Source organism: Eurytemora carolleeae, unplaced genomic scaffold (genome assembly GCF_000591075.1).
Source record: "Eurytemora carolleeae unplaced genomic scaffold, Eaff_2.0 scaffold62, whole genome shotgun sequence".
In the NCBI taxonomy this organism is placed as follows: domain Eukaryota; kingdom Metazoa; phylum Arthropoda; class Copepoda; order Calanoida; family Temoridae; genus Eurytemora; species Eurytemora carolleeae.
In genome coordinates this window covers 87,187-109,033 of record NW_019396429.1, presented here as the reverse complement: position 1 = coordinate 109,033, position 21,847 = coordinate 87,187, and the positions used below count along the sequence as shown (strand labels likewise).

The following is a 21,847-nucleotide window of genomic DNA, read 5'->3' as shown; positions in this document are numbered from 1 at the left end:
TGGCAAAAACTCATTCTTTTCATGGGTTAGATTAAAATCTTGGAATGTTTGATCCAAGTCAGTCAGATGATTAGAATAACATTTTTTTCCTCACAAAGAAAAATATGTTTTTCTAAATCTTAGAAAATCCACTCATGTCATGAAATTTTAAGTGGGTTTTAATTGATTAAATTGTATTAATTAAGTTTAAAATAGTTTATCACGCAATGTTGGTAGAGCAGGAGCAGATGAAATCTTTAGGAATACTTTTAGTTTCAAGGCAACACTTGAAAACTCTGTTTGTCTGGCATTTTATACAAAATACATTCCATATATACTTGAATTGTAAAATTTGCAATGGTTGAGGTTGAGGTTGTCGAGTTCGGGTTGGGGTTGGGGTTAAGGTTAAGGTCGAGGTTCAGGTTCAGGTTCAGGATCAGGTAGAGGTTCAGGTTCAGGTTCAGGTTTAGGGACTAAGATCAGGTTGTGTAAGAAAAGTGTAGAAGAAATGCTGGTTGGAAAGATTTTATATAGATTACTCCTGAATGCTTAAGACAACAGCTCTAGGCATTTTCAAATCCGTCACGCAGCGTTAGCGTGAAACCTAAAGGGATTGGATACAAATTAACTTCCCCTTTTTACAAAGGATTCACAACTGCAGGGGCCCTTTAATTTTTTCTTTAAACATAAATTCATATAAACTAAATTCAGAGAAAACTTATTTCGGGGAAATTATTAATATTTGACGTTTTATTGAAAAAAGAAAGTGACAGCAAAAACAAGAAAGAAAAATCCCAAGATTTGTCAAATTCCAGACGGAATAAAAGGTTTCACACTTTAAAGTTTCNGGGGGGGGCAGCTTCATTTCTTAACAATTATTTATAGTTGGAAAACATTAAATCAATCACCTGAACATCCTAACCTAATCATATTCGTACCAAGATCAAATAGGATTACAATATGGAGACTAATTCAAACCAATTCGTTTAAAAATATTTCAGAAAAAAAATAAAAAATGGAATTCTCTAAAACTTTTTAAAAAACGCTCTGAATCAGTCAATTTGGTTCTTTTGCATTTGATACAAATGTGATAATTGCTAAAAAATGATGTTGTTAAAAATGTGGATGATATTGTTGTTTTTCTAGATTTGAAAGTGTTTAATTCTAATAATGCCTAAACTTTTTCTTGCATTAGAATATGCACTAGTCTCTTTTGTAGAGAAGTCATAATTAAAATTCGAAAATATAATCTGTATTCAAAATTATAAACATTGAAATCTGATTCATACTTGACTAAACAAAGGTTTAAAGTTTCCAATCGAAATTACGCGCAACTGTTCTTGAACTATGCGGGATTGTGCAGAATTGCGCGTGGAATGTAGAACTCGCAATTGCGCTGCAAGTAAAATCCACTTGCGTCTAAATTGTTGCTCAATAAGTTATTTTCTAAATCTGCAACTCAGGTTGAATATTGTGCAATAGGGCCGGGGCATTTACACCACATATTTTTTATTTCCCAGTTAAAGGGACTGTCAGTGTAATTTCAAGTGACCATTCATGTAAAGATGAAAATGTCCGATTAACAAAAATTTATACAAAAGTTTTAATGAATTTCAAAAGACAATTTTATTTCCATTTAAAAGCTGGGTTTTGAATGAGGATTATATTTTCTTAAAGTTTGATGCTCTGGTATTATATAAGTGTATACTGTATACCCACTTATACTGCAAGTTAGTACAAGAAGAAACTCGCAGATTCTGCAACGTTCCGAGTCAGTAGTCTTGCAACGTTAGTATACATCGGACGTTAGTGTAATATAACTACGCATGCAATGTAAAAAGAATCGTTGGATTTTCTATCCTTATCCTATTTTTATTTAGATTTTTCTATCCATATCCTATTTTTATTTAGATATTTTTTATCCATATCCTATTTTTATATGGATATTTTTTTCAACCATATCCTACATTTATTTGGAAATTTGTTATCCATATCCTATTTTTATTTGGATATTTTGTTTTTATCCATATTCTACTTTTAATTGGATATTTGGATTATATCCCTATTCTATTTTGATTTTTAAAGGAATTGAGTTTTTGCCACGAATTAAAATATTCTGATTGAAATATCTAAGGTCTACGGCATTGGGTTGCAAAAATATATAGATTAGAAAATCAGAGTTTGTGGCAAAAACTCAACTCCTTTGGATTTTATCCATATTCTATTTTTCATCTTCAGTTTAAGTGTTTTTATATTTGGGTTTCCAACGCAAGTGTATTTTATTTGCGCGAAATTGCGAGCCCTGTAATCTCTTCGGAATTCCGTGCAATTGTGCACAACCGAATTCCGATTAGAAACCCTACTTTAAACATATTCTGAGAAGATATCAGTGGATCAAGTGGATTTTACTTGTGCGTAAAGTTGTTTATCGTTTTTCGTTTATCGTTATATTTTCCTCTCTCCTCCTCTCTGCGATAAGGATCGTTAACAAACAAAGTGTCGTCGTTAACGATCGTTATTGAAGTTTTGTCATAACAAGCATTATCGAAGGGTCGTCGACCTAACAATCGTTAACAAAGGGTCATCATTAACAATCATGAATGAAACGGCGAACTTTATAAAAAGGACCATTTTTAAAAACGATTTCTTTTAAAAATCGATCGTGCGCTCATTTTTTGTTTTTTTTTCGTTGTCGTTTTGATAACAAATTGATCTTTTTAAAAAATATTAAAACGATCCATCCCTACTTTTGCGTAGTCTCGAGCCATTTAATTCAGCACAATTCCACGCTATTTTGCGCAATTCTGCGCAACAGAATTCCTTTATGAAGTAAAAAGTTAATATTTCTAGAATCTCTTTTAGACTCATATTTTAGATATATACGCGAAATAGCGCATCGTGACTGAAAAAAAGACACTACACTATGTAATGTATCTTATGTACACAGCACAAAGTACAAACCTAGCGAAATATACAAAATTTCAAAATTTGGATTGCTGCTTTATAAGTGTCAAAAATCGCTACATTCCACAAAAATTGCTTATTTGACAGCAAGATTTGGATGACTGCCATGCCATGTTTTGTCGCGTATTGGGGAGCCATCCAACTTTTGCTTCAAATAACCGATCTTTTCTTTACTATAAGTGATATATTTTTAAGTTTAGATTGCAGATTTACATGTGGTCATGTTAATATCATTCCCAATCCCTTGGTAAACATGTTAATACCATTCCCAATACCTTGGTAAACATGTTAATACCATTCCCAATCCTTGGTAAACATGTTTATACCATTCCCAATCCCTTGGTAAACATTTATGGTTATATTAGCGCAATAGGTATAGGACAAAGGTATTAAGTAACAGTTTATAATCAAGTTGTCAGCTGTATGTTCGTTTTCATGTTATACAAATGACTTAGAAGTTATGAAAAACGACTTAAAAAAACATTATTAATATAAATTTTTTATTAAAACTTTGTTTTTAGACACTTTGGCCGGTCACTCCCTTTAAATGTAATCAGATGCATCTCTTCATTGTGTCCTTGTATAGAACATTTTTTTCTTTCTATGGCATCATTTTCATTGTACTCTGTACTGTGCATTGACTGTGTACGTGAAATGCAATCAGATGCATTGGCCTTGTAATCATTATTTTTTACTTTTTGATATTTTCTGTATTTTTTTTCTTGATATCATTATTACAAAATGCAACAAAATGCCTTTCTGATGTTCTGTTCGTCTTCTAATAAATATATTGTTGAATCATTTTAAAATCTGCTTTTTTTCTAAACCCGAGAGCATTTTTTAAGTTAAAAGGGGTAAATATTAGCTCTGTTTTCACTTTGGAAGGAAATTTCAAAACCTCTTATATAAAAAAATAAGAAAGTAACAAAACACCCCCCCCCCCCCCTCCCTTACTCAGCCCTGCACACCCCTTCCCCTTCACTTATTAAGAATTTGCATGTGGGAAACTTGAAGCTTATCTTATATATCCAAATATATAAATATAGCTTTCCTAACACCCAGTTCAACTTTATACCTTATCTAAGAATATTATAATGTGAAATTTTACTTTATTCAGATAAAAAATAGACTGAGGGCGCTTCGTGCCCCTTTTCTAGTAACATTATCAGTTATATTCAATTTTCCTTTTATGTTGATATTTTTCCAGGATTTGACCGTTCATAAACCTTTTCTAGGGTCATGTGATTTTGCCATAAAAAAAATGTTAGGTATAAACTAACAAATATATATATATATAGATATATGTAGTTACACTATATTTTTATTTGATATAGATCATGCAATCGCGGTGACATATAAATATTATGTAAGATATTCTTTTGTTAACATTTCATGTCATTAAAGACTTCTACTAATAATAATATGTAATATACTATATTAGATACATTTTTCAAGAGCAAAAAGCGTTATTAAAGGGACTATAAGCATAATTTTAATTGGCCCAATTAAAAGCTTTGTCTGATAGTTTCTCTGTCGACTTGCGCATTTCTTATTTACAATAAGGAACGGAGAAATGATCAGAATTAAATACTTTTCGACTTCCAAGTCAGAAAAACGAGGCCGCCTTTCACATTTTTTACCACATTCATGTTTAAAGGGTACCGTTGTAAATCGGGCAGTGCAATTTTTACATGGAGGGTCACTTGAAATTACGCTTACGGTCCCTTTAAGATAGTTATGAAGCTAACATCTCAGTGTTATTTGATTTTAAAAATTCACTTTCTTTATACTTTGAATCGTAAAACAATTATTTCGACGATAAATATTTTTTCAATGTAATATACAATTATTAAATTTGTATTCATATTTTTTTTGTTGAAATAAAAACTATGGCATGATTTTTATATTTTGAATATTTTTATTAGTGAAAAATGTGTATTTTTTATCATAGAGAATTACAAAACCCTTATATAATTGCACTATAAAATGCACATGTGTGAAGTTTTTTTGTGTCAAGTTCTGTAAATTTCAATTGCCAGTTATTTGCACAAGGACCTTTAGCTTGTTAAGGTCTCGTTAAAATTATAACACTCTGTGGTTCTAGAATTGTTTACAAAATTATCAAAAAATAAGATGTTTGAATCTAAAATATTTATTCCGTCGTGGGTCAATTATACTTCCTCATACAAACACGAGTACTTCAATCTCAATATAAGAAAGATGGATATTTTGGTACAACACACATTCAGCCAATCTCACGTAAAGGAATACATAGCTCATGAAATGTCGTCTTTAAATTTATTAAAATATTCATGACAGCTGCATTGAAATATTCATGACAGCTGTATTGCTTCATAATTGGACTGCACAACAAGATAGCTCCTGAGATGTTCGCAGTCTGAAAGGGTTGAATATGTTTTATGAAAATATATCCAATGTCATTGAAGAGTGAAAAGTTTTTTTGATAATTATTAAGAAACTGCAGCTTTTTATTTTTAATTCAAAGTAAATTAATATCCCTGAAATATGCAGGACAGCAATTGCCAGCAAACTCGTTTTTCGCGGCGTTTGGTCTTAAATATGTTGAGAATACGACATTATAAACAACCCTTGCTCGTGTCCTGTTTGAGACATTGATCAATTGATTGCTAGTGTCTGTTTTGACACCTGTAGCTAACGAGATCGCGCCCAGTGGTTATAGTTTCGTTGATAGCTCACCGGATTGTAGCCGTGTGGATCTGTTACTGTTTATTATTCATAGCGGACGGATTTTACTTGGACTGATACAGATTGGGACGAACTTTTAAAAGTACGACATTTACTACATGTGTTCACATATCTGGGATTCACTGTAGCTTGATAGATTTTACAATTTTAAACATAATTATGACTTATCATTGTACCTGATATTTACGGGTTTCACCTTTTTTTCCCTTCAGAAGATTCCAGAATGGTTGGTAAGGTTTGCATAATAGGCGGAGGACCCTCAGGCCTCGCTGTACTCGCGGGGTTTGCGAAGATGCAACGAGAAGGACAGGTGAAATTTAATGATTTTTTATCCATACAGTGAAACCCATAAAACTATGGAAAAGCAAGACGACATTAAAGCATTGATTCTGTTTTTACTTTTCAAGTGAAACAAGTTTGTGTTTATGCTACATGTACATAATTGGCTTTTTATGTTCATTATCTATCTATCTTTACAGGATATTCCTGAGTTGGTGTGCTATGAGAAGCAGTCTAACTGGGGAGGATTATGGAACTATACCTGGAGAACCGGTTCAGACCAACATGGGGAACCGGTTCATGGCAGTATGTACAGGTGGATACATAACCAGTTCATGGCAGTATGTACAGATAGGTTACATTACCGGTTCATGGCAATATGTACAGGTAGGTTGTATAACCATTTCATGACAGTATGTACAGGTAGTTATATAATCCGTTAATGACAGTATGACTATGTACAGGTAGGTTATAAAACTGGTTCATGGCAGTATGTACAGGTAGGTTATATAAACGGTTCATGGCAGTATGTAGAGGAAGGTTATATAACAGGCTCATGGGAGTATGTACAGATAGGTTAAATTACCAGTTCATGGCAGTATGTACAGGTAGATTATATAACCGGTTAATGATAGTGACTATGTACAGGTAGGTTATAAAACCGGTTCATGGCAGTATGTACAGGTACACGCAATGCTGCCGCTTTAGTAATTGTAAATTCAACCAAGAGGCTGCCTGAAGTCAGACGGCATCAACATAGTTGCACCAGCTAACCAGAGTTTGTACAGGCGGGACAGTCCAAATTAGGATCGTAAAAGTTGGCCCAGGACGGATTCAATTGTAGTCCGGTTGTGCGTGGGTAGCATATATCAATCAGTTTAGCTTGAAATTATCTGTACAGTCCCTTTTATTCCCATACCTGATGGGGACCTCCCGGCCCTCTAGTAGTGCCATATAGACATAACAAAGTAAGGTTATTTTCTTATCAAATGTGTGTTGGGGCATTTCACAAAAGAACATTCTGTAAACCCACCAAGGATGTAGAACCACATCCTAGTTCATTCAACCCAAGCTAAAACTTTATCATCAGTTGAGAACTGGACAAACAAATAATAATGATTTAACCCGTTACTCTGCATCTATTACCAAGGAGGATAGGAAATTTCCAGGAGAACGAGATTCGAACCCGCGTGACCCTTATCTGGTGGAACATGGATAACGGTACTTTCGTCGGCAGAGAAAGCAAACTAGGCGTCCATTTTCTCCCCGATAAGAGTGTTAGTCTTGATGAAGCATCAGAAGAGAGCGGTCGATAACAGCTCCAGTAGCTCCGAGAGGAGAATTAGCTCCATCTATGATTCCAGGATTAACTTCGGTTGATCATCAGTTTGTATTTTAATAATAATGTAAAATAAATGTCCGTGCAAAGTTAGTGCTTTAATCGATTCCATCTGGCTTGTTATATTGAGTTTCTCTTTGTAAAGTTTCTATTAAGTTTATAATTCTATCTATATAATAAAGCTCTTTGCTCATGTATATGTTAGCTATACCTGGCCAAACAGCTTGACCAAAATTGGCTACAATTTTGAAATAAACCCCTGAGTCTAAAAAATTCCACCGGCAACGCCGGGCACTTCAGCTAGTATATATCAGAGATAGGACATTTCATTGACACTCTCTATAAAATATCCTGTCTATGAAATGTTCTGTCAATGGCATGTCCTATCTATGAAATGTCATATCTATGAAATGTCCTAAACATTTAACTTCAAATCTACGCGGTACATGTAACTGCTGTACATACACATATAAACCAGTAACTGTAGTACATAAAGATCGAACACGTACAGGTAGCTGCAGTACATAAACAGATAAATCAGTAACTGTAGTACAAAAAAAACATGTACAGGTAACTGTAGTACATAAACACATAAATCAGTGACTGAAGTATATAAAAAAACATGTACAGGTAACTGTAATACATAAACACATACACCAGTAACTGAAGTACATAAAAAACATGTACAGGTAACTGTAATACATATACACATAAACCAGTAACTGTAGTACATAAAAAAACATGTACAGGTATCTGCAGTACATAAACACATTAACCAGTAACTGAAGTGCATAAAAAACATGTACAGGTAACCGTAGTACATAAACACATAAACCAGTAACTGTAGTACATAAAAAACATGTACAGGTAACTGTAGTACATAAACACATAAATCAGTGACTGAAGTATATAAAAAACATGTACAGGTAACTGTAATGCATAAACACATACACCAGTAACTGAAGAACATAAAAAACATTTACAGGTAACTGTAATACATATACACATAAACCAGTAACTGTAGTACATAAAAAACATGTACATGTAGCTGCAGTACATAAATACATTAACCAGTAACTGTAGTGCATAAAAAACATGTACAGGTAACTGCAGTACATAAACACATACACCATAAACTGTAGTACATAAAAACATGTACATGTAACTGTAGTACATAAGTACATACACCAATAATTGTAGTACATAAAAATCATGTAAAAGTAAATGTAGTACATAATCACATTAACCAGTAACTGTAGTACATAACAAACAAGTACAAGTAGTTGCAGTACATAAACACACAAACCAGTAACTGAGGTACATAAACACATACACCAGTAACTTTAGTACATGAAAAGCATGTGCAGGTAACTGTAGTACATAAACAAATAAACCAGTAAATGTAGTACATAAAAAACATGTACAGGTAACTGTAGTACATAAACACATAAACCAGTAATTGTAGTACATAAAAAACATGTACAGGTAACTACAGTACATAAACATATTTACAGGTAATTGAATTACGGAAACACATGTACAGATAACTGCAGTACATTAACACATGTACAGGTAATGCAATACACAAGCACATGTACAGGTAACTGCAGTACATAAAAACATTTACATGTACCTGCAGTACATAAACACAAGTATAAGCAACTGAAGTATATAAAAACATTTACAGGCAATAAATAAATCACATGTACACTGTACAATACAGATAACTGCAGTACACATGCACATATGCAAATAACTGCACACTTGAAATGTTTAGGTATCTCTGGTCCAACGGTCCTAAGGAGACCCTTGAGTTTCCTCAGTATACATTTGAAGAACATTTTGGTAAAGCTATTCCTTCCTTCCCACCCAGAGAGGTGCTATTCGACTACCTTCAGGGCCGATGGAAAAAGGAGGACATCAAAAAATATGTCAAGTAAGAAAATATACTTGAAAGTCGTCTTTGATCAATAAAATCTTTTATTGCCTTTACCAAGATGGATTCATAATCAAATCCGCCTAAACCATATCAATATTGATTTGCTGAATTGTCAAATTTCATGACTAAAGTTTTTAGTTTATCATAGTTTGTTTAGTAAAAGTTATATTTTTATATAAATATATATGCAGATTCTTTTAGTTATTTTTAATTATGATAAATACAATTGAGCTAATTTACTGTTCCATAGAAAAGAATTCTTTTTTTTCAATTTGACGCACCATAATTTTATGATTTTTCTTGTTTTTTTTTGACGAAATTTCAATATTATGATATTGTTCAGGTTTAACACCGTGGTGCGAGATGTCTGCTATAACAAGGAAACTGATGATTTCACTGTATCTGTCAAACGTTTGGATGAAGACCAGGTATATATTTAAAGGGACAGATCGGCTATGTAAGGTAGTTGAAGTGAGTGTGCAGTGTTGTGGACAAATTCTTTAGGATTCATATGAAACATCCTGAGTTTGAGTGCAAAGTCGACGTTCAAAACTCCTAGTTTTCAAAATTGCTTTTTTTTTAATTATTGAATAAAAACGACAAAAAATGTAAACAAAATTCTACAGTAAACTGATTAGTTGTTTAGGAACATGTTGAGAAAATAAAAATTAACTCTTATCATCAAAAATAAATAATTTTATTATTAAAATTATAAGTTCCTATAATTTCTCATTATTCACAAAGATGTTCTGCAGATTTTTTGGAATTTTTATTGAAAAGACGACATTTGAAGAATTTGTAGAAATCTGCAAAAAAAATTAATAGAAAATAAGAAATTCAATATAATGATGAAAACGAAATAATTGATTCTAACATTGATTTATTGATAAAAATCTTTTGATAAATATATTCCTAACCATATAATTAGTTTACTGTTTAATTCTTAATTTATTTTTTGTCGTCGTCATTTAATAACTAAAAAAAACAATTCTGAAAACGTACCTACCCAAATTCATGATTTTGAACGTCGCAACATATTCATTGTTTAGGTTTAACACTGACCCCAGATGGGGTTCGAGGATATTAGGGTTAATATACGGGAATAAAAGGATGACTTTCATTGTTTAGGGTGAACAATAGTAGGTCTGTCTCTTTAAACGGCTCGAGTATGGAGATAAGATGCAACTTATTTTTCACAGAGTTAGTTTATGAAACCAGTTTAATATCGAATGCTATTTCGTTTTCACTCATGTCCGATGATACTCTGTATTTAATATTCTATTAAAGGTTGAAGACGGAGAAAGGTTTGATTATGTGGTTGTAGCCTCTGGACACTACTCTGTTCCTAATGTTCCAAGCTTCCCGGGGATTGATAGGTTCCCAGGAAGAGTTCTACATTCTCATGACTTCAGGTTGAATATATAGTATAATAGTGTGTCATATTATAGAGATTGCAGCAGGGTGATGATAGTTTCCTACCTGTGTGCTCAGTTAGCTGTACTGAGCTGAAAACTTTAGAATGGTGGATATCAGGATTAAGGCTTAAACCACTCTTTTTCTTAATATCCAGTTTAAATATTGCTTGTTCTCCACATGAATTTAAACTCCAGAGAAGCAACGTTATCTTCCAATTGGATATTTCATTCTAAAGTTTTCAGCTCTGTACACTTACACCTGTTTACTAATATTGATATTCTATAGGTTAGGCCAGAATCAACTTATAATAAACAAATACGCAGTACGCTCTCGGTATAGTTGATGGCCTATACAATTAGTAAAGGATTACCGTACATCATCACTCTATACAATATAACCTCGTTAGATTGTAGACTAAAGGGACTGTAAGCGTAACTTCAAGGAATTCTCCATGCAAAGATGGCCATTTCCGATTCACAACGGTACCCTCGAAAGCCTTTCTAGCTCAAGTATGAATTATTTATTGATTATTTTGTTTCTTTAAAATGTTTATTTTCATTCGCGGTTTCTCTGTGAAAGTGACTTGCGCATTCCAATTGCTTTTAGGAAGAAATGGAGAAACTCACAGAAATAAACACTTTACGGGTTAGGAAAACGACGGTATCTTTCACATTTTTGATCAGATTAAGGTTTCAAGGGTATCGTTGAAAATCGGACATTGCCATCTTTGTTTGAAGGGTTACTTGAAATTACACTTACAGTCCCTTTAATTTCAAGTGATCCTCCTAATACAGCTCACCCAAAAGGCAAATGAATTGAGTTTAAAGATTTTAATCGTTCTGGGATTTTTAAATTGTGGTCTGTCCAATTGAAAGAAATATTAACTAGCTTTTCCCGATTGAATTTATTGATCACATTAAAAAAGTCAAATATTACGTTAACTTTTAAAATTTAAAGAAAGTTACTTTTCAATATTTATGTAAACAACCGGTTTTTCACACTTCTCGTATTCATTGGCTTTAAGTTCCCAAGTTGATTATATTAAGAGGCTTTTTTTGACGTTCTAAGTCTGCAAGTTATCACAAGTGTCAACAAATTTATTCATTTTACAGATTCAAATTTCATAGATAATATTAAAAACCTTATAATGCATAAACTGTACAATTAAAAAACTTTTTTTTTAATAACCAGAAGGTCCTGTCGATATTACTAGAAATATAACATTTTGGAAGATTTTTGATTTTATGCGAACTAAAAAAACCATGGTTCAACAAATAAATTGAACTGGTCTACACAATTTCAACGTTTGAAAAATAATACAGTATCTGAGACCTGTAAGCAGCAGAAATATTGTAGTGTGAAATCAACCAAGGGTCCCTATGTACATACACTTACATACTCATCTCATATAAATTCATTGCTCCCAGTCAGAGAAATGATACACATAACAAATAAAATCTAAGAATAAAGCCAAACAATCTAGATCCAGTCCAAAAGGGTCTTGAACTCTGTGTATGTTTTCAGCATTAAAAACATAAGAGTGTAGGGGGACAAGGGTATTGAACCCCCTCTCTTAACTAGAGACATCAAGTTCGTCCCATTTACGGGACAGCTAGGGTGGAATCGATGCTGTCGAAAAGAGTTAAACAGCATCTTATCCCTGGAGCTTCCTAGGAGGAGTCAGATAGCACAAATCATCTAATCAGAAGAATCAAACGGAAATATATTCGCCACTGGCGAATGTATCAACTTTAGTTGGTCCAACAATATTTTTTTGGTATCGTTTTATGTAAATATAGTTTTTGTGCAACCATGCTTCGTTATTCCCCTCAATCTTGGCTTTTTAATTCTGAATTAATTTCAAGTGTATGGTAGTCTTTTTTATTTCCTTCAATTATATTTATCTGAGAATTTTCTATTTTTAATTGCGTAAAGATACACAGGTTGTCCTAATAAACATTGGAATCAAATGACGACTTCTATATCGTCTTTGTTCCATGCGGGATTATTTCGTATACATAATTTTGAAGTTTCACAATTAAAACAGTTAACACCGAAAACGACCATTGTCGGGATTTCCAAAATGTGGTATACAATATTTTCACCCTCAAAATGGACGGAGATTTCAGATTCCAGTTTATTAAAAATCATAAAAATTGATCAAAAGTTTAATATCTCTATCAATTTTTAAAGATACAAAGAAAGTAGACCATAAAAAGTATGAAAAGTATAAAGAGTATGAATGGTATGGTAAAACCAAAGTCATAACAGGGCAAGTTTTTAAAGTCCATCTGTTACAACAAAGAGAATTAGACCAATTACACACGACGTCACAAGGGTCAAATATAACAAAAAAACGAAATTATCTCACATCAGTTGACATGTTTTCCAAAATTAAATAAAAAAGTGTAAAACAGAAATAAAGAACACTTAAAATATTGCACTTTTTTAATGTTAGAAAAGCACTTTATTTTCAAATTATCACTGTTATCAATAATTTTTTTTAAACACAAAAACTGAACTTGTGACGTGAGAATACAGCTGTAATGAGAGTGTTCAAAATTTACACTGCCATCTTTTGTAATAGAATCTATTTTATCTGTATCATTTCTTTGTAAAGTGATATACCTGAAACAAATTAAAAGATCAATGTGGGGTATGAATAATTTAAAGAAATCAATTGACTGGATGTATTAATGTATAAATCTAGGGAGGCAAATGTATAGGTGTATAAATCTAGGGAGGCAAATGTATAAATGTATGAATCTAGGGAAACAAATGTATAAATGTATAAATCTAGGGAGGTGAATGTATAAATGTATAAATCTAGGGAGGTGAATGTATAAATGTATAAATCCAGGTAGGCGATTGTATAAATGTATAAATCCAGGGTGGCGAATGTATAAATGTATAAATCCAGGGAGGCGAATGTATACATGTATAAATCTAGGGAGGCAAATGTATAAATGTATGAATCTAGGGAAACAAATGTATAAATGTATAAATCTAGGGAGGCGAACGTATAAATGTATAAATCCAGGGAGGCCATTGTATAAATGTATAAATCCAGGAAGGCGAATGTATAAATGTATAAATCTAGGGAGGCGAATGTATTAATGTATAAACCTAGGGAGGTGAATATATGTATAAATGTATAAATCTAGGGAGGCGAATGTATAAATGTATAAATCCAGGGAGGCGAATGAGTTTACTGGTAAGAGATTACTCTGTATTGGAGCCAGTTATTCAGCTGAAGATATTGCCTTGCAATGCATTAAGGTAACTTTTTTTTTTTAACAAACTGTCGGCATGTTCCCTAATAACCCTCCTGCATGCTCGATTTACAACGGTAATCTTTTAAAGTTTTGTCTGTTAGTCGAGTACAGCGATGTATGTGTTTAAACTTATCGAAACCCGCTTGTATTCAGCTGCAAATTCAAGTGAGCGCTGAGTTTTGTTGAGTTCAGACTGTACGTAACTACGTAACAGCACACACTTGAATTTGCAGCCATGAATAAAAGTGGGTTTCGATAAGTTTACACACATATTTCTCTTTTATCAACGAACACAAAAATGATTTAAGAGAATACCTTTATAAATCTTTATATGGTGGGTTGATAAAATTACAATTACAGTCTCAATAACTGATCAAATTATTATATTAAAGAATAATTATTTTAAAAAATATTTTATATTCTTTTAGTATGGAGCAGAATCTGTTGTGATCTCCTACCGAACCAAAGCTATGGGTTTCAACTGGCCTAAGGAGGTAATTAACAGCGGGACCATTAGGTTTGTGAATAAGAAGACAACTTTTATTTGCACAAGTTTAGTTTTAATACAGATAAACAGATAGATTGATATTATCTCCAAGTTTTAACGGCAAAAAAAAGCAGTTATTACTCGAAAAACCTAGGATCTTTTATTAGCAATATAATAAGTTTTAAAATGATTCGTTCTTTTAAAACTTTCTGATTAGCTCTGAAAATCGCAATTTAAAGCTATAACATGATCCACAATGATGTGGGACACCCTGTATAGTCCAATTTAAAGCTATAACGTGATCCACAATGATGTGGGACACCCAGTATAGTCAAATTTAAAGCTATAACGTGATCTACAATGATGTGGGACACCCTGTATAGTCCAATTTAAAGCTATAACATGATCCACAATGATGTGGGACACCCTTTGTAGTCCAATTTAAAGCTATAAAATGATCCACAATGATGTAGGACACCCTGTATAGTCAAATTTAAAGCTATAACATGATCCACAATGATGTAGGACACCCTGTATAGTCAAATTTAAAGCTATAACATGATCCACAATGATGTAGGACACCCTGTATAGTCCAATTTAAAGCTATAACATGATCCACAATGATGTAGGACACCCTGTATAGTCAAATTTAAAGCTATAACATGATCCACAATGATGTGGGACACCCTGTATAGTCCAATTTAAAGCTATAACATGATCCAAAATGATGTGGGACACCCTAAATAGTCCAATTTAATGCTATAACATGATCCAAAATGATGTGGGACACCCTGTATAGTCCAATTTAAAGCTATAAAATGATCCACAATGATGTGGGACACCCTGTATAGTCTAATTTTAAGAATTAACATGATCCAAAATGCTTTGGAACACCCTGTATAGTCCAATTTAAAGCTATAACATGATCCACAATGATGTAGGACACCCTGTATAGTCCAATTTAAAGCTATAACATGATCCACAATGATGTGGGACACCCTGCATAGTCCAATTTAAATCTATAACATGATCCACAATGATGTGGGACACCCTGTATAGTCCAATTTAAAGCTATAACATGATCCAAAATGATGTGGGACACCCTTATAGTCCAATTTAAAGCTATAACATGATCCACAATGATGTGGGACACCAAAAACTATTTGCTTCATAATAACATTAAATACACATCAGATTTTAAATGTCGTCTTTCTATTCTACAGTTTGTTTGGTTTGACTTACTAAACAAAGTAGTTTCTCTACAAGTAAGGAAGTACATATCGTTCCATTTAAATGATTTATGTTATTTTTTTTATTTATTGATTAATTTATGAACTTAATCATAACAAAATACTACTTCCAAAATGAGGTCTGTCGGTTCTTTTAATATTTAATATTATTTTCTATTATTAAAGGGACTGTAAGCATAATTTCAAATGACCTTTCATGAAAATATGGCAATGTCCGATTCACAACGGTATCCTTGAAACCTTTATCGATCATTAATGTGGAAGATACTTTTTTTACAGCTTTAAAAGTGTTCCGTTCTAATATTTTTATGTCTCCTGCAGTTACTTTTGTAGAGAATCCACAGTTGAAAAAAAATCAGTTTTAAAAATGATTAACATTGATATCTTATCCATACTTGATCAGACAAAACTGTTAAGGGTATCGTTGTAAATCATGCACTGTCATCTTTGCATTGAGGGTAACATACAGTTAAGCTTACACACCCTTTAATCATAAATTAAACATATTGAATATGTTTCTTTATTTTTGTTTAATTACAGATGACCAAGGAGTATGGAATAGAAGGGAGATATAATTGACGCAGCCCACCCTAAAATATGATTATACATGCTTTGCAGACGGGTACTCCATTTGTAAAAGAAATATTCAGAATAGGTTGTTGTATACGCGGTAATTGTATACATCAGACAAACATTTCTAATTCAAACATGTTATAATCAATGGTAGGGCGGACCGCGTCAGTTGTATCTCCCTTCTATTTCATACTCCTTCTAGATAACTGAGCGCCCCCTGGTGGATAGATTTGAAGGGAAAACTGTCCACTTTAAAGATGGCAGTAGTTCAGAGGTTGATGCTGTTATCATGTGTACTGGATATCTACATTCATATCCTTATCTCAGGTACATTAGCAATACATCATGTGTACTGGATATCTACATTTATATCTTAGATACATTAGCAGTACATCATGTGTATTGGATATATACATTCATATCCTTATCTCAGCTACATTAGCAATACATCATGTGTACTGGATATCTACATTCATATCCATATCTNAATACTTGATCAGACAAAGCTTTCAAGAGTAGCGTTGTAAAAATGTAAATCTGGATCCGTATAAAAAGAGACTTTTTCTTTAAATTCAATTGGACTGCACTATTTAAAACTGTGCCCTCTAAATTCATATCCATATCTCAGGTACATTAGCAGTACAGCATGTGTACTGTTATCTACATTCATATCCATATCTCAGGTACATAAGCAGTACATCATGTGTACTGGATATCTACATTCATATCCATCTCTCAGGTACATTAGCAGTACATCATGTGTACTGGATATCTACATTCGATCTCATGTTTACATTAGCAGTACATCATGTGTATTGGATTTCTTCATATCTATATTTTATGTAACTATTGGCAGTACATCATGTGTACTGTATACGGAGAAAGGTTAGAGTATATTTTTATCTGTATATCTGTATATCTGTAATCTCTATATCTTTATATCAATATCTTATTCATCATTCACTCATTCAGAGTACACAAACTATTAAAATGTACTGTACCCCTTGTACAAGGAAATAATAATAGTAAATAATTTTCAGGGAAGAACTCCCTTTAAAACCTCTTATGTACTGTACTTGTACACCCCTGTACAAAGAAATAACAACATATAATTATCAGGGAAGAATTCCCTTTAAAACCTCTTATGTACTGTACTTGTATATCATTGTACAAGGAAATAACAACATATAATTATCAGGGAAGAACTCCGTCTGAAAGCCTCTAATGTACTGTACTTGTATATCATTGTACAAGGAAATAACAAGATTTAATTATCAGGGAAGAACTCCGTCTGAAAGCCTCTAATGTACTGTACTTGTACACCATTGTACAAGGAAATAACAAGATTTAATTATCAGGGAAGAACTCCGTCTGAAAGCCTCTAATGTACTGTACCCCCCCGGGCTGTACAAGGGATTGGTCTGGCAGAAAGGTGGAAACAATAAACTACTGTACAGCGGTGTACAGGTCAACTTTTTTCTCAGAATTATTGATACGTAAACAATTCATTCTTTTATTGATTTGTGATTATATTAGGATCAATATTATACCTACACAATGTTTGATGTGTGTGGATTATGGATCGCTAAGCTGATCCAAGGAAAAGTGCAACTACCCGACCGAGACACCATGGAAAAGTAATTTTTTTATTAAAATATTAGAGTTGAGATAAGGGAGGGCATCCATGTTCCTAGTCCAACTTTTCAAGGCCTGCTCATACAAAAAGAGACCTCTAACTTTAATGATAAGGGTTCAAGGGCTAATTTTTAAAAAGTTCGACAAATTCGTTGGAAAAATGTTCAAAAATAATTATTTTTAATTTTGACAAATACTAACATGTGACAAATGCTATTACACCCATTTTCAAATATACAAATTTTAGCCCTTTAGCTTTATTAATAAGAAAGCCTGTCTAATTTTTGTTCACTGACCACAAACATTTGTTCCCCACTATTATGTTGAAAAAGTGAAGAAGTTTTAGCCGTTTTTAAGTTAAATAGAAAAACACACTGGGGGGGGGGGTGGTTTAGAAATTTAGGATAGTTTATATTTAAAATTTTGGAAATTTCCCAAATGACAGGAAACTTGAGGAATTCCCAAAATGTCTGAGTGTTTGGGAATATTCCCAAATGCTTGGGTTTCTTGGAAATATCCCAAATGCCCAGGTTTTTGAGGAATTTCCAATTTTGACATTTTTGATAATTTCTATCAATTCCTAAATATCCCGATTAAACTCAAATTATGATTTTAATTAGTCTAAAGAACATAAAACACAGAAAAAATTACCTATAAACGATCCAAAAACAATCAAAAAACGATCAAAAAACGACCAAAAACAATCCAAAAATGACTCAAAAACTATCCAAAAACGATCAAAAAACGATCAAAAACGATCCTAAAACGATCCAAAAACGAACCAAAAACGGTCCAAAACGAACTTAGTGATAAAAACATTTTTGGATCGTTTTGCCATTAAAAAAATAAAGATATTGCAAAGTTAAAAGCAAACTTAAAAAAAATACAGCCAATTTATATTTCTTGCTCCACTCTAAGTATGAACTATATAGAGACTGGAAAACCTGGCATGCGCGATGTGGAACTCTGAACTCTGATGCTGAGGATATCAGCTTTCAGACAGATTTCATTCAGGTTATAGAAACATAAATAATACAAGATCAATACCCCCCCCCCCTCCCCAAATCTGAAATAGTTTGCTATTTATAAAATCGTAATTTCAAGTGACCCTCCATGCAAAGATGACACATGCCCGCGTAACATTAACGGTAAACTTGAAACCTTCATCAGAGAATTTAAAGAATTTGAGCCACGGTTCAAACATGGTTGGTTCCACTTAAAATTGTATTTAATGTTTCGCAAGGTGTTTTTCGAGATTTGAGCCGGCGCTCAATTGGAACCGGCTTAGGCAGATCAACGACGCCTCAAATCAAACATGTAAAAGATACTGTCGTTTTTCTGAGTTTTTCATTCTTATTATTTATTCATATCTTCTTACAAGCAAGAAATGCGCAAGTTACTTTAGTAGAGAACCCGCAAATTAAAATAAACAGTTTAAAGAAACAAAACATTGATATCTAATTAATACTTGATCAGACAAAGCTTTCAAGAGTAGCGTTGTAAAAATGTAAATCTGGATCCGTATAAAAAGAGACTTTTTCTTTAAATTCAATTGGACTGCACTATTTAAAACTGTGCCCGGAGCTGAAAACTTTAGAATGGATTAATTTAACCCCGATCGGTTAATTAATCTGCAGGAGAATAATAACAAGAGTAGAACAAGCATTATTTAATCTCGAGATTAAGAAAAAGAGAGGATCAAGCATTGATCTCGATATCCACTATTCTAAAGTTTTCAGCTCAGTACACCTTTATCAGCGCAGCAAGAATGTGAAAGATATAATTTAATACTTTTCAAGCAAGAAAAACAATGATATCCTCCACATCACTTAGAGAAAGGGTTAAAGGGTGCAGTAGTTAATCGGAATTATTCAGGACTTGGTGAAGGATTTAGGAGATGACTACCCCTACAACGTGGACACCCAGGAGATCTTCAACACCTGGGAGCACCACAAGGTCGAGGACATCCTCTCCTACAGGGATAAAAGCTTTGCGTCAAAATATACTGGTATTATTAATATTATTATTATTATTATTATTATTATTATTATTATTATTTTTATTCTTATTATTATTATTATTATTATTATTATTATTATTATTATTATTATTATTATCAAAAATAATAATAATATTATTATTGTTATTATAGGAACTCCATCCCCAATCCATCACACCACGTTTATGAAAGCCCTGGATGACTCAATGGCAACTTTCCTAGACCAGAGGAAAAATTAGAATTAAATCAAGATGCCAGTTTTAATTGCAGAATAATAAATTATTCAATTGAATAAAAATCCACAATTATTGTAAGTTAGCAAACTGATTTAGCACAATGTCAGTTGCAATTTAAAAAAATTTGAATTTTATGACTTAAAAATTTTAAAATTTTATCGCCTTTTGTATTTGTTAAGTAAAACAATCATCATTATACTTGTTTAGCTGCCAGTTTAACTATCGCATATATATATATCAATCGAAAAAAAAAGTTTTATTAGATAGTTTATAACTAAAGATGCTTTTAGATTTAATTTCTTTTGATATTTGTAATTACAGTGGTAGGCGATTTTATAAATAAAATGAAAACGACTTTTTATCTAAGTTTATGATTATTAACAAGCTTTTTTCGAATAAAAAGTGTACAAGTAATCAAAGAGAAGTTTTCTTTTAATTGACAGCTTCTGTTCACTTCTATGTTTGTATGTATCCATGCTGCTAAACAGCTTCATATAAATCAAAAGTTATATCGAAAGTCGTCTACATTGTATTGATTATATATGTTTCTATTTTTTGAAATTTTAGTTTGAATACTGCCACATTATAACGATTATTTATATATCTGTTGTAGGATAAATGTAGAAAATAAAATATTCTGAAAATCATCTCTGTCCTTTTATTAAGATTAAATCTCTACATGTTAGGTTTTTTCCACATCATAATTTCCCCAACCCGAGTTCACCAGTCGCAGTTTACAATTTACAAAGCATCGATTTTCCCAATTACTAATTTTTACTCAATCCACAAAATTCGTTGATAAAAATTAACAAGCTCTACAAAATTGCAAACAGTATAACCAGAAAACTGTAGAATTGGAAGACGACATTAAATGTTGTTAACAAAGCAAACAGTTTTACTAGTGTGTTTTGTAAAATCAGGTTTTTAATGAAATGGGTCTGTTTACACTGCACAATTGCCGTGCCTTATTCAAAGTCATAACTTGAGTCTAAAAGTCAACTTCATATTCCATAATTTTTTTATTATTACTGTGAATATCTCAATATACTCAGGAGTTTACGGATGACCAACTTTTGAAAATAGATACGCAAGGTAGTTTTCCCATTTTAATGTGTAAGGTGAGAAATAAGCTAAATATCTCTAAAACTCTAGAATATAATCTCTGCCAAAGTTTAAAAAAGACTAACACAGCTACAAAATATTTTTTCTTCTTGAATTCATCATGTCGTACATCATTTTTTTCTTCATTACCCAGAAAGATGAAATCCGTTGATTTTTTTTAAATGTCAACAATTGACTTATTTTTAACCAAAAAAACTGCTAAAAAATGTACTTTTCTAAAAAACGAGCATTTATAAGACGGTTTTTTGGACCTAACTCATTCATTTTTATTTTTTTTTAGAAATTTTCAAAGGATCCTAGTTCTCTGATTGAAAACAAAAAAATTCATATTTAACATAAAAATTTCATAACATTTTTTTTACTTTCTTTCGCACTTTTTAAAACTTTGGTGGAGATTATCTCCTGGTATTTAAGAGGTGTCAACCGAAAAATTTTAGGAATTTGTATAATGGGAAATGTCACCGCGCTCATCGCACGTGTCATTTTTTTTAAATTAGAAATAGTTTGTGGACATCTTACTGAGCATAGAACATATAGAATTCTTAATATCTAGCTGAGCGTAGAGCATATCATTCTCAATATCTAGCTGAGCATGGAACATATCATTCTTAATATCTAGCTGAGCGT

At 32.4% G+C, this 21,847-nt stretch overlaps 1 protein-coding gene across 2 annotated transcripts; it reads left to right on the top strand.

Moving 5' to 3' along the window:
- Positions 1 to 5,860: 5,860 nt before the first annotated feature.
- Positions 5,861 to 20,160, top strand: LOC111703129 (flavin-containing monooxygenase FMO GS-OX3). 2 transcript variants are annotated; one of them, XM_023474997.1, is made up of 13 exons: positions 5,861 to 5,980; positions 6,150 to 6,265; positions 9,066 to 9,224; positions 9,571 to 9,655; positions 10,515 to 10,639; positions 13,838 to 13,922; positions 14,347 to 14,412; positions 16,431 to 16,555; positions 17,587 to 17,695; positions 17,765 to 17,865; positions 18,796 to 18,877; positions 19,739 to 19,871; positions 20,016 to 20,160. In XM_023474997.1, exons 1-13 carry the CDS (start codon positions 5,894 to 5,896, stop codon positions 20,099 to 20,101), a joined length of 1,359 nt encoding a protein of 452 aa, XP_023330765.1. In that variant the 5' UTR covers positions 5,861 to 5,893; the 3' UTR covers positions 20,102 to 20,160. The 2 variants fall into 2 exon arrangements, with proteins under 2 accessions (XP_023330765.1, XP_023330766.1); XM_023474998.1 differs by lacking the exons at positions 5,861 to 5,980; positions 6,150 to 6,265 and adding an exon at positions 6,594 to 6,633.
- The last annotated feature ends 1,687 nt before the right edge of the window (positions 20,161 to 21,847 follow it).

Coding starts and splice junctions, on each gene's coding strand:
- LOC111703129 (XM_023474997.1), top strand. CDS start 5,894: ATGGTTGGTAAGGTTTGCATAATAGGCGGAGGACCCTCAGGCCTCGCT. Junction 13,923..14,346: donor TTGCCTTGCAATGCATTAAG/GTAACTTTTTTT, acceptor ATATTCTTTTAG/TATGGAGCAGAATCTGTTGT. Junction 17,696..17,764: donor TACTGTACAGCGGTGTACAG/GTCAACTTTTTT, acceptor TGATTATATTAG/GATCAATATTATACCTACAC.